Genomic DNA, 12,774 nt, shown 5'->3' on the forward strand with positions numbered 1-12,774 from the left:
GTCCGTTGACAAATAAGTATTTCTTAATTGATTCCACTTGGGTAAGCAGCCTGCCTAATAAATTGCAAATTTATTTCAAAATAAGATGTTCTTATACATAATGTATTGAAGGGGCAATCCAGACAGTCCAGACAGCGAAATAAATATATTGTATAAGTTGCATTTATATTTCTCGTGGTAGTTTCTTAAAACTATCTAATTCAGTTAGGAAATTAATCTTTCGCTGAAATCGGAATTATAAAGGAATCTGTATTATCGATTAACAATTTTCAATTTGGATTTATGATAAGCTCAAAAATCCAATTAATTTGTTTATTAACTCAATAAAACAACTTATTTGAAAGTTTGCCTTTCTTTCCAATAAAGTTTTTACTGTTTCGATAAAAATAAATAACGGATATTATTCACATAAAAATATGTTTGGCTCATTCTTACTTCTTTTCGAATTACATATGTATGAGTGAAAGGGAACACGATAACTCTTGGTCAATGCACAATTTATATAATTAAATAACAATTTAATTAATTTAATTTAATTCGTACAATTAAAAATATGTTCAACGTATGCCTTGTTTACCAACCACCTTGTTTGAAAAGTTTTTCATAAGCCAATGCCATATTTAGTCGGTCAAATATATGTAGGTCTATATATTTTCTGTGTTCTTAACCAATTACTTGCCGCGATGCAAAAAAATGAATTTCTATGTTAAAAATAATTTAAACAATTAACACCTTGTTCCAAAAGTTTTTTTATAAGTCATTTGGGTCTATATTTTTCTGTGAGTGGTAATCGGATGTACCCCTTTAAACTGGAAATAAATATTACACGCCCTTAACTCGGCTTCGGGTTAACCAAGTTTATTGACGGCAGTCCTCTGGCCTTTACTGCCAAATCGTCTGCCCATTCATTGCCCTTACACCATTATAGACCGGCAGCCAAATGATCTGGATTCTGCCATCCTCAGAGAAGGCGTCAATCTCCTTCTTACACTGCAAGACTGCTCGTGAACTTACCGTCCTGGTTTTTAGTGCTCCTATGGCCATTTTACTGTCCGTAAAAATGTTCACACTCGACGTCCTCGCGTTACCACCACGCCACCCCAAGCATTCCGTGATCGCCCGGATCTTCTCCTGCAGGACCGTATTATGGTCTGGCAGTCTAAAACAGATCTCAGTTCTAGAGTTCTCAATGTAGACCCCCAGGCCCTCTATCTTTGATCCATCCGTATAATATGATCTTAAATATGGCAATACTAGGGTTATTATGTTGCACTTCTCCATAGTAGTCCACCAAACTATAGAGGCGTAAGTAAGTATTGGTCTAATCACGCTCCTGTAGAGCCAGTGGACTCTCCACGGATTCAGGCCCCATTTCGAGACTACGGCCCGTCTACATAGTGCCCAACATCTATGAGCCTTCTCAGTACGCTCCTCAATGTGATGCTTCCAATTTAGTTTCCTATCCAAGATCACCCCCAAGTATTTGACCTTGTCAGATATCGAGTTCGTTTTATTGAGGAAACGTTGTGTGTCAAAATGGCCCCACCTTCCTCGTCTTCCTCGTGAACAGGCATATTTCAGTCTTCTCTGGGTTAACATTGAGACCCCTGGGTCTAACCCAGTTATATGCCATATGCAAGACCCTTACGGCCCTTCTGCGTAGTTGGTTCTGGTCCTTACCCCTAATAAGTATTATAACATCGTCTACATAGCAGACGGGTTCAAATTCCTCCTCAGTCAGCATTCGTAAAAGGTTATTTATGGTGGTCACCCAAAGGAGAGGCTATAAAATGCCCCCCAGTCGCGTGCCCTGTGCCACTTTCTCCGCTTTATTTATGTCATGGGACCCGCAAGGACGACGTAAAGCTTATAGGTCTCGCATAACTTACGTTGCCGGGCTTGGGTATAAATACCAACTTTCGCTTTCGTACTATATGCTAGTCCTAGGCGCGCTGTGAAAATAGTGGCCAGATAGTCGTCCTCCTTTTGTAGTAACACCGAAAATATTCCATCAAATCAGGGTGAATTAAATGGTCTGAAGCTCCTCAAGGCTTCCTTGACCATAAATTCCGTTATGATAATGTGAAAAATATCAATTATTAATTTTTCCTTAAACAGTAAAAACTTTATTTGGCTAATTGTAATGTTTAAATGACAGTAATAAATAAGTTAAAGTGAAAAAAGGTAAAAATCAAATGTAAAATTGTAGCGAAATCGGATAAAAAATATGCCCACCCTCATCTCTCACTTGGCATGCTCACTTTCTCAATCTTTCTACCTGTTATCTCCCAATTACGCCCAACTAATTTGTAATTTGTACCTATAGAGATTTCACACCTGCCGAAAACTTAAAATAATATTCTGTTCATGATAAATCATATTTCGCCAGGATTCTGTTCCAACCTGGGGATGATTGTGCCCACCAAAATTAAAGTTAAAAATTTACCGATTTTTTTCCATAAAATGTATGCACTCATATATTTTTACGGGACCTGGTGGATAGCCATCGATTGGGCTATTGCAGGTACGGCTACGAGCGAACGATTCAATCTACCTTCTTTGATTGGAGTTTCCAATCAAATGCGATTACAAGGAAACTCCTGCCAAACGAAGAAGGAAACAGTCCAAACGAGTCAATTCTAATAATTGAGACGATTGTAGTGGCAGAAAAAACCCCGATGGTAATAATTTTTTCCCGCCGCGGGAATTGAACATGAAACTTCCGAAACGAGCAAGACACAGTTGTAAACGCTTTGTGCGAGCCGCCAGCCCAACGAGACCTCGGACCAAGTAGAAAAATAACAAAAGCAGGTCTACATAGCTGCACACACGCACACACTCCAGTGTAACTTCAGGCGACGCAAACAAAACATAATCTAAAAATAGTTTTTAAGGTGTTGCCACAAGATTTGAAAAAGTTTGACTCCAGGCAAATTTATACAAGGTAATGTCATTAGCCCAGCTGATAGAATTCCAATTTGTAGGAGTTGTATCCAAATTCTACTAAAATGCTTTGTTTGGATTTTTACGGGATTTCACATTTTGTTACTTTTTTAAATCTTTTGATCTTGTGGTTGCTACACGTGATAATGCAAAGGTGCCCAGAAATTTTACAGCCTAGTGGGAGTTTGCGCCACCATTACCACAGGGTTGTATAGTTGATTTCGTTATTGTTGGGCTAATGACTTTACCTTGTATAAATTTACCTAGGTTGGACTCTTCAAAAGTTCTCAACACAAAAGACAATTGGCAACTTTTTTAGTTGAAAAGTAAGATAGGCTGGCCAAGTGAATGAATTGAATTGATAAACACTTGTAACCAAAGCATAATATAAAAATCCCAAATAAACATGTACAGTTTGTTCTTACTTATAACGTTTGTTTATTAAACAAATCAGTTGATGTTATAACATTACACAGAATCTTATAATATAAAACACGGCGACGTTAATTTGTTAAAAATACAAAAACAAAAACTTTTTCAAGAAATTAACGCCCTCCGTTGAAACAATTATTTCAAATTATTTTCCATCTCATAGTTGTGTAAAACGAATTGGAAAGTATAATCTTATTTTAGGATAAGAGGACAGAACTCACATCTAACGAATTCTGCCCAATAAATATTGAATATCAATTTCAGAATTTGTATGCAAGCACATTACTGTGATAAATGTAAGAGAATGTGGAAGGATTATCGTATGATAAAGCAACGAATATAACGAAAATGTTTCTTTGTATTTATACGTTCCATACCAGTAGTATTGTAGCATGGGATGCGAAAATAAGACATATGTTTACTTTCCAGTCGTAAACTTCGATAGGCTTTCAAGCAGACCAATGTAGGAAGAGTGTTCATAGGCGGTTGCCAAGTCCGACATCTTTTCAACGAATTCGTTGCTAATACCCTTCTCTTCCAAAAGATTCATCAACAAGTCATATAGATACTGAAATAAAAACACATGTTAGAAAATGCTGTTGGAATCCAATGTTTTGGGCAACTTACGCCATCTAACACGTCGCCGGCAACAGCATAGACCTTTTCATTCCATTCGCCTTGGTAGATGGTCATTTCATCAATACCGAAAACGTCATCTAAGTCAAAAACAACATTATAGGCATACATCGTAGGAACAAATATAAAATGACTCACTATATTCTCCTTCTTGCGCTGAGCCTTCCAAAAAGGAGCACGTGAATGAAAGTGTGGTATTGCCTCTTACAATATCTACTTCAAATTGTGGTTTGCTTCGCATTTCTCCCATGTCTGGTTTATCTGCGGTGGGGTTAATTTCCGGCTCATCTTCGGTATCAACAGTGTGGTTAACATTGAAATTGATGACAATTCTAGGGAATTGATTGAATCAACATTCCAAAGTAAATTTTGAGAATAGTATAAAAATAAATCACATTACACGTACTTTTCCTTTTCGCCTTGTTTTGCCAATTCAACTTCAGCGCCATCCAACTTTACGGAAAACCCGTCGAGAGTTGTTGGCACAGTTTTAACTTTTTGGGCCTTACGCTCTGCTAAGATTTCCTCGGTTAAAAATTCCACCAACTCCCGCTCGCCTATTTCCATTTAGATTTCAGATAGTTATATAAGTTTAAGGCGTCCCACCGGTGACTCCGAAAGAAATGTTTTCCTTACCTTTTGTGTGCATATGATGTTTCATTCCGCAACCGCAGCTGCAATACAAGCTAGGTTTATGCGGCTGCAGTACCCCACTGGTTGCCGCACTGCCACAATCCAAATTCTTCGACATGTGCCATAGAGTGCGAGTAAAATCTCGTTTGCCACCGAATGCATTCTTCAAAGAAGCACTTCCCACAAATCTGAACGCTGCTTTAGTAAGGCTATTCATATTTCAATTGACAATTTGTAAAATTTTCTTAATGATCAATATTTATTAGAAATTCCTCGTGCCGAACGACAGTTATGTCAATTGATTTAATAATTGTACTGCTTCCCCGATGACTATAACCTAAAACTTCACTTGTTGGCCAAAGTCACCTAATAAAAAAACGTTTTTGCCGATTTAAGACTCTTCACATTTAAAGATAAGTTGTACAGTCTCACACTAGGCAAATTTATACAAGGTAGGCCCTCTGATGAAATTTTTCCATTTCAGAGTTGTTTCCCAGGATTCACTAATAGAAGGTTAGGTCACATGCAAAACACAAAGTGGAGAGGCCCCATAAACATCATTAAGGATGTCAAATCTGACGATTGAAAATGTCATCATATAGGAGAAAACGTAAACAAAGAATGAATGTAAAAAGAGAACAAGTTGACATCCTCAATGCCAAGTACTGCCAAATATTAAAAAAAAAGTATATCGGCTGATCGCTTGGCTTAACCTTATTCAGTGAATCCTGGTTGTTTCCAAATCCCACTAAAATATCAAATGCTTTGTTTGGATTTAAAAATTTTTTAAAATGTTATCCTTTTTTTACATTTGAATTGGCTTAATTTATAATTTGCACGTTTATAATCATATATCTTTTGATCTTGTGATTGCTACACGTGATAATGCAAATAAAAACAAGAATGTCAATTAGGAAGGGTCGAGAAATTTGACAGCCTAGTGGGAATTTGCGCCGCCATCCCCTCTGGGTTGTATAGTTCATTTCGTAGTTGTTGGGCTAATGACTTTACCTTGTATAAATTTGCCTAGGTCTCACAGATATGCCCGTTGTTGCATTCAGGGTTCACTGCTTGCCCAACAACAACAACAAAATCAAAGCTACAACCCTGTGGATATATAACTGCGCTACGGAGGTCACCGCGCAAATCTTGTGGTTACTGCACATGGTATTACACATAAAAACTATAATGTCAATTTGACAGTCTAGTGGGAATTTGAAAGAAAGTCCATCCTGGGGGCGAATTACCGCATACGAACGAGTAAGTCGTTCGAAATCTCTTGTGAATTATGTATTTCTGTCAGGATTCACTGAATAAGGTTAAGCCAAGCGATCAGCCGATATACTTTTTTTTTAATATTTGGCAGTACTTGGCATTGAGGATGTCAACTTGTTCTCTTTTTACATTCATTCTTTGTTTACGTTTTCTCCTGATGATGACATTTTCAATCGTCAGATTTGACATCCTTAATGATGTTTATGGGGCCTATCCACTTTGTGTTTTTGCATGTGACCTAACCTTCTATTAGTGAATCCTGTATTTCTGTATTGAAAGAGAATTTTTTTACATTAAAATGTTTATAAAAGATGTATAACCATGACATAATTACTAGGTGGTGCACCGTAAACAACTGAGTAAAATGTTTTCTCGGGAAGAGCTCTATCTGCCAATGAGTTTTGGTTGTGTGTGTATTATATTTAAGAACCATAACACACACAAACAACGAAAAACTGCGCGAACTATTGTAGTAATATAAACAAAATCAGAGTTGCACTAATCACTGATTTTGACAGATAGTGCATTCAATATTTTGTTGGACAACTGCCACTACCTGTAAATGAATATATCTTGGTTATAACATCCATTAAATATGAGATGAAATTTAATTCGATTCGAAAGCGCTATCACGTATGCGGTAGTTCGGACCCTGGTTTCCCAAAAAACCAATGCAAAAATCAGCAAGTATGTACAACACCGCAAACCCTTCACAATCACTTCCGTCTTTCATCCTATTAATAGGATGGTACAATTGATGCTAAAGCCAACTTGATGTGCCATGTAAATAAGCCATAAAACTAATACGATTATTTATCGATTTGTTGAATAATCGCAAACACACATTCACCTATGGGGAAAATCATCCTTATTCTAAAGTGAACGCCGCAGCAAAAAAAAGTTATTGTACAAGTTTCCACATCTAAAAAGTATTTCCATATTTATCTGAAGTATTTTCTTCAGCTAGATAATAAACACGTGTTTATTTTTCGTTTAGTTTTATCATCGTTACGGCATACCCATTTTAGTGAACCGGAAATCTTAGTGCAATTATTGAATCAAAGGAAGGGAAGAAATAAGAAATAAATATTAAACCTGGAATAGGGTATATTAGCGAATATGAATAGTCTAGGCGATGATTGCAATGAATTGAAGCGAAAGTACGATGCTTGCTTTAATTTATGGTTTTCCGAACGGTTTTTAAAAGGCGATCATGACGATAGCATGTGTGCTCCAATTTTTAAAGTTTATCAGGAGTGTGTAAAGGTATGCTGTCTTGAACCACGTAATTATGATACAATATAATACTTTCCTTTCATAACATTTTCTTGTCATTTATCAATGGTCGGCGATGTATGCGGTTCATTCAACTTTTCTGATCAGAAAGCCATGCAGGAACAGAAGATAGAATTGCGTGAGATCGAGGCCGAATACAATACTGGTGATTACGATACGAAATCCGAACATAGTAAGAGCTGACCTTTACTCGACAGTGATTATAGCGATGACTACGCCTTTCAAGATGAGTCGTTACCTACATCCAGCAAGACTAAAAAGTCATTTCTATCTCACAAAAGGGGTAGTTCAATATAATTTGAGGCTATAAGCTAGTCATGGTGTTACGTTTGTATGCATAAATGCATAAGTATGCTCTATATTCCTAAAGTTCAAAATGTACAAAACTAGATTACGTTATAAATTTCTTCGAAATGCACCCAATAAGCAAAATAACGTTAATTTATTGCTTGATAAGAGTGTATATCATAGATATAATTGTGTTATGATTTTAAGAAATAAATGTTGAACCTGTAGTGGGGGAATTACTGTGTTATAATTAAGAGAAACTTTTGAAGCTGTATTCTTGGCTATACGCCATGTAGCATTCCAGAGGAATTTTTACACTTACAGATGTTTATCACCTAAAGAATTGTGGAGACTTTGTTTTTTGAGCTTTCTATTTTGTGTCGCCACTATGTGTAAATGAGAAAACTTGGACCGAATTAACGCATACGTGATCGAATACGCTTTCGTGAAATTTCATTCCATCTGGTATTTAATGGAATGAAATTTAGTTTCATCTCCTATTTAATGGATCTTATACCACTATTACACACATTTTAATGTCAAATTTGGTGAAAATTAAGATCGACGTAAACATTCGCAGTCTTAAATTTCAAAAATCCCGTTTAGTTTCTCAGTTTGTGGTTCTGACCGGTGCAAACTCTCAAGCATGCTTTCTCTTCATGATGATTTGTGTCGTTTTACTTCTTGTATAAGTTGTGAGACGTTTGTTTGCTAATGACATTTTTTTAATATTTAATGGCAGCTCTACGCCACCTGTTATTCTTGAGAATGATATAAACTGGGTTTTGGTCAGGGTTGTTAACCTGGGCTTCTGTCATCTCTTTAAGAATTAATCCCTACAAATCCAACGCTCTAATGTTTGGAAGATATAATACCACATCTCTTAACATTTTTGTTGGAAATTCTGAGATTGAGATGTTTGGGTGTTATTATTGACACCGAGTTATCTTTTAGGTACTATATTGATGCCTTGTCTGGAAAGGTTTGGTCTTGCCTTTGTAAAATGTATTCTTCTATTGTTTAACTACCTTTCAAGATGAGAAAGCTTCTTGCTTATTCTCTATCTGAGACATGATACTTTACGGTTTAGACCTTTTTTCAGGATCTATTCAGGCAAACTTTACAAAATTGAGGCGAATTGTTAATTCCGTTGTGCGGTTTGTCTACTATGTCCGAAGACGACTTTAAACTTAAAAACTTTTCTTAATTGCCCATTTAAAAGGTTTATCGTTCACATAAAACAACAGTTAACAGTTTAAAAACTGTAACATATCGTTAAAATAATTGCATATTATTTAAAACGTGTTTATTTATTTTTTTAAGTAGTAATAACTTTTTTAACAATCACCCTTTGCTTTGTTTACCTTTGAGATGGCAAAATATGCTTGGCGTATCGATTACTATCGTAAGCCATGATCCAATTTGCACTTACGGAACGGAATTAATCTTCGAGCAAAAACTCGCTCGGGTAACGGATGCGAGAATAAGCCCCAGACCATCTTTGATTGCCATAGAATAACAAAAAATCGGATGCGAGAATAAGGCCCCAGAATAACTTGTCATATGAGCACATTCATTTAACAATCGATGTCTAAATTGAAGTGCTTACAAGTTAAGTATACCAATGCTTTCATCGTCTTTATCGCTAATAAAACTGAAAAACTTATACAAGCCTTTTATGTTGCGTACATGAAGTTTGGGCTTGCTTTTGATTAGAAAGTAAAAAATAAGTTTTGTACACAATAAATTGTTCGTAAAGATTCTTAATCTTTACAAACAATAAATTGTTCGTAAAGATTAAGAATTTTCTTTATAAATGACATTAAATGTATACTTTTTTATCCCAACTCCCTTGTATTTGTTTGGGAAATGTTCCCATATTTTATCATCTCCTTCTCCCTTTTATTTCGATTCAGAATACCTACTCTTTTCTCTTTTTCGAAGATTGTTTAGAATAAGAAAAAAGCGAGCAGGAAAAATCTCCCAGTTAATTGTTATTCAGAATAGGGGTAAAGGGAGGGAGTAGGAAAAAAACTCCCAGGCAATGGTTTTTTTTAGAATAGGGCTGTTTATATCGGATTTATAGCGTGCTTTTTTATTTTATTTTCTGAATTTTATAATTTTAACGCCCTTTAAGAGCCCATTCAATAAAATTACAATAAGCACTAATCTCAAACATAAAACTTCTTAAATTAATTATATGAAATATAAAAATAGGTAACTTAAACTAAATTAGAAGATAATTTGCAGTGTGTACATTTCTATAAAATCTACTAATTTTTAACAACGATTCTGTAAATTTCCATCAAATCTACTAATTTTCAACAAGGAGTTATTTAATTTTGTTATATTTAAAATTTTTTATTATTTTTTTTTATGAAAATAACGATAATCAGAACCAAAAAGAAAAAACGAAAGGAAAACATGACTTCCATACTTTGGAAGTCATAACAAAACACATCATGCAAAATTTCTGTAAAGTCGGATGAGAATTTCGCGCTCTATTGGCTCAAGAAGTCAATTTCCAAGATCGGTTTATATGGCAGCTATACCAGATTATGAACCGATTTGAATCATACTTAGCACAGAAGAAGTCAAGACCCAAGATGGATTTATATGGCAGCTATATCAAAACATAGACCGATTTGAACCATACTAAGCGCAGTTGTTGGAAGTAATACCAAAACACCACGTGCAAAATCGGACGAGAATTGCGCCTTCTAGACGCTCAAGAAGTCAAGACCCAAGATCGGTTTATATGACAGCTATATCAAAACATGGACTGATTTGGCCCATTTACAATCCCAACCGATTTGAATCATACTTAGCACAGTTGATGGAAGTGATACCAAAACACTACGTGCATAATTGTCAAAATCAGTCAAATCGGACGAGAATTGCGCCCTCTAGAGGCTTAAGAAGCCAAGACCCAAGATCGGTTTATATGGCAGCTATATCAAAACATAGACCGATTTCAACCATACTAAGCGGAGTAATTGGAAGTAATACCAAAACACCACGTGCAAAATCGGACGAGAATTGCACCTTCTAGACGCTCAAGAAGTCAAGACCCAAGATGGGTTTATATGACAGCTATATCAAAACATGGACCGATTTGGCCCATTTACAATCCCAACGGACCTACACTAATAAAAAGTATTTGTGCAAATTTTCAAGCGGCTCACTTTACTCCTTCGAAAGTTAGCGTGCTTTCGACAGACAGACGGGCGGATCGACTTAAAATGACATGACGATCAAAAATATATATACTTTATGGGGTCTCAGACGCATATTTCGAGGTGTTACAAACAGAATGACGAAATTAGAATACCCTATATGGGGTAGAACTCTTGGTATGAGTATTTGATTAACTCGAGTAGAGAGAAAATGAGAACATATTTACCAGAAATATTGGAACACGGGATTTAAAGACTTTGTAGAACATAATCAGATTTCTACATTTAACAAAATCATTGAAGGAACTACAAAGAAAACTTTTAACAACAGTCGAAGAACTCTTGGTATGAGTATTTGATTAACTCGAGTAGAGAGAAAATGAGAACATATTTACCAGAAATATTGGAACACGGGATTTAAAGACTTTGTAGAACATAATCAGATTTCTACATTTAACAAAATCATTGAAGGAACTACAAAGAAAACTTTTAACAACAGTCGAATAACCTGCAAGAAACAATGTTTAAATCGAATGACAATATATCATCCAAAAGTATACCCAAACACGGAATATTATGGACAAATCCTATTTCATACCCATTATATACTAGCCTCACGCCTGGAGTATCATTCGTTTCGAAGAAAAGAGCCTTAGTCTTTGCCGCATTCACAAACAGACGATTCGCAGACATCTCTGAAGCCAAGGGCAAATCAATCTTCGATTGAAGAACGTTCAAAGAGTGATGGTTACCTACAAACACTATCTGAACATCGTGCGCATATGCATATAGGGTACACCAATTCTCTATGGACTTAAATAAGTCTTTCAAAAACAAAATAAATAGCATTGGACCAAGTACAGATCCCTGAGGAACTGCGCTTTTAATCGGCAGCGTAGATGAACGGTTCATCTCATTGAGTACCATGGGAGAGTTACAGTAGTAACTGAGGAACTGGTCTTGACATGACCATTATCTCTAATGACTTTCCACAAACCCTTAGAAGTACTACAATTATCAATCAGGGCACGATGTACACTCTTCTTAATACTTCTTTCCACTCTCTTAGCGCGGTTCCCCAATTCGCAGTATGTACTCCAGTTATCATCGCTGCTATATCGAAGAAAACCTTTATATGCCAAATCCGCCATTGACTGCTGAAACCTGATATCGGAACACTTGATCCAATTTTCCGAATCGTATTGTTTCGGAGGCCACCGTAGCGCAGAGGTTAGCATTTCCGCCTATGGCGCTGAACGCCTGGGTTCGAATCCTGGCGAGACCATCAGAAAAAATTTTTAAGCGGTGGTTTTCCCTTCCTAAAGCTGGCAACATTTTTAAGGTACTTTGCCATGTTAAACCTCTCGCTAAAGAGGTGTCGCACTGCGGCACGCCGTTCGGATTCGGCTATAAAAAGGAGGCCCCTTATCATTGAGCTTAAACTTGAATCGGACTGCACTCATTGATATGTGAGAAGTTTGCCTCTGTTCCTTAGTGGAATATTCATGGGCAAAAATTTGCTAATTTGCAATTTTATTGTTTCACAAACATCTTCTTTTTAAAAACGGAATGAATCCTTTCTAAGCCGCACTCTAATAACTCAAGTTGATCATTAACATCGGTAGTCGAAAACATTCGTTCAAGCCCAGCTGAAGCCACCTTTGCAAGCAACTCTGGTTCACTGAATCTGTTGCAATCAAAAACTCACAAAATTCATAATTTCACCCCACGGAGATGTTGAGAGAGATATATACAAAACTTTGATATATTAAGGCAAATAACTTGGCCGGCACCGCACAAATATTGTAGTTGTGACAGCAAAAAGTAATCAATCAACGATGTAGATTGATGTTAAACATCAAAATGAGTCGGGCAGCTGTTATGGGTAACAGACACTCCCATACTGTTGCAGTACTGCCTTATGGCAGTAGCGATGGAGGAATTAAAAAGATTTCTGTTGAAATCGCCCATTACCACAATATCCCTGTATCGAACAAGAAGGCCGGATATTTCATTTTCGAAAAAATCGAAATCGTCATTCGGTATGCAAATTACACCAACTAAAATTCCACCTGAAGCGGTGGATAATTCGACC

At 36.4% G+C, this 12,774-nt stretch overlaps 2 protein-coding genes and 1 long non-coding RNA gene across 3 annotated transcripts in view; 2 read left to right on the forward strand and 1 right to left on the reverse strand.

Moving 5' to 3' along the window:
* LOC106086524 (uncharacterized) overlaps window positions 1-12,774 on the forward strand; it is a 78,950-nt gene that overhangs the window by 56,992 nt on the left and 9,184 nt on the right. The gene's annotated exons all lie outside the window — the stretch shown is intronic.
* LOC106086522 (complement component 1 Q subcomponent-binding protein, mitochondrial) lies at window positions 3,716-4,957 on the reverse strand. The gene is made up of 5 exons (XM_013251230.2): window positions 4,648-4,957; window positions 4,418-4,568; window positions 4,150-4,343; window positions 4,003-4,091; window positions 3,716-3,943 (listed from the first exon to the last, which is right to left on the reverse strand). The coding sequence occupies exons 1-5, from the start codon at window positions 4,859-4,861 to the stop codon at window positions 3,794-3,796; spliced, it is 798 nt and encodes a 265-aa protein (XP_013106684.1). The 5' UTR covers window positions 4,862-4,957; the 3' UTR covers window positions 3,716-3,793.
* LOC106086523 (TP53-regulated inhibitor of apoptosis 1-like) lies at window positions 6,757-7,740 on the forward strand. Its single transcript, XM_013251231.2, has 3 exons — window positions 6,757-6,848; window positions 6,917-7,185; window positions 7,303-7,740. Exons 2-3 carry the CDS (start codon window positions 7,039-7,041, stop codon window positions 7,396-7,398), a joined length of 243 nt encoding a protein of 80 aa, XP_013106685.1. The 5' UTR covers window positions 6,757-6,848; window positions 6,917-7,038; the 3' UTR covers window positions 7,399-7,740.

Source organism: Stomoxys calcitrans, chromosome 5, assembly GCF_963082655.1.
Source record: "Stomoxys calcitrans chromosome 5, idStoCalc2.1, whole genome shotgun sequence".
NCBI classification, from domain to species: Eukaryota; Metazoa; Arthropoda; class Insecta; order Diptera; family Muscidae; genus Stomoxys; species Stomoxys calcitrans.

What these genes read in the sequence shown, in the direction of transcription:
- LOC106086522 (XM_013251230.2), bottom strand. Translation starts at nt 4,861, where the DNA reads ATGAATAGCCTTACTAAAGCAGCGTTCAGATTTGTGGGAAGTGCTTCT. An exon ending in ACATCATATGCACACAAAAG is followed by an intron (nt 4,569 to 4,647) that starts GTAAGGAAAACA and finishes AAATGGAAATAG; the next exon opens with GCGAGCGGGAGTTGGTGGAA. An exon ending in AAACAAGGCGAAAAGGAAAA is followed by an intron (nt 4,344 to 4,417) that starts GTACGTGTAATG and finishes TCAATTCCCTAG; the next exon opens with AATTGTCATCAATTTCAATG.
- LOC106086523 (XM_013251231.2), top strand. Translation starts at nt 7,039, where the DNA reads ATGAATAGTCTAGGCGATGATTGCAATGAATTGAAGCGAAAGTACGAT. An exon ending in TTTATCAGGAGTGTGTAAAG is followed by an intron (nt 7,186 to 7,302) that starts GTATGCTGTCTT and finishes TTTTCTGATCAG; the next exon opens with AAAGCCATGCAGGAACAGAA.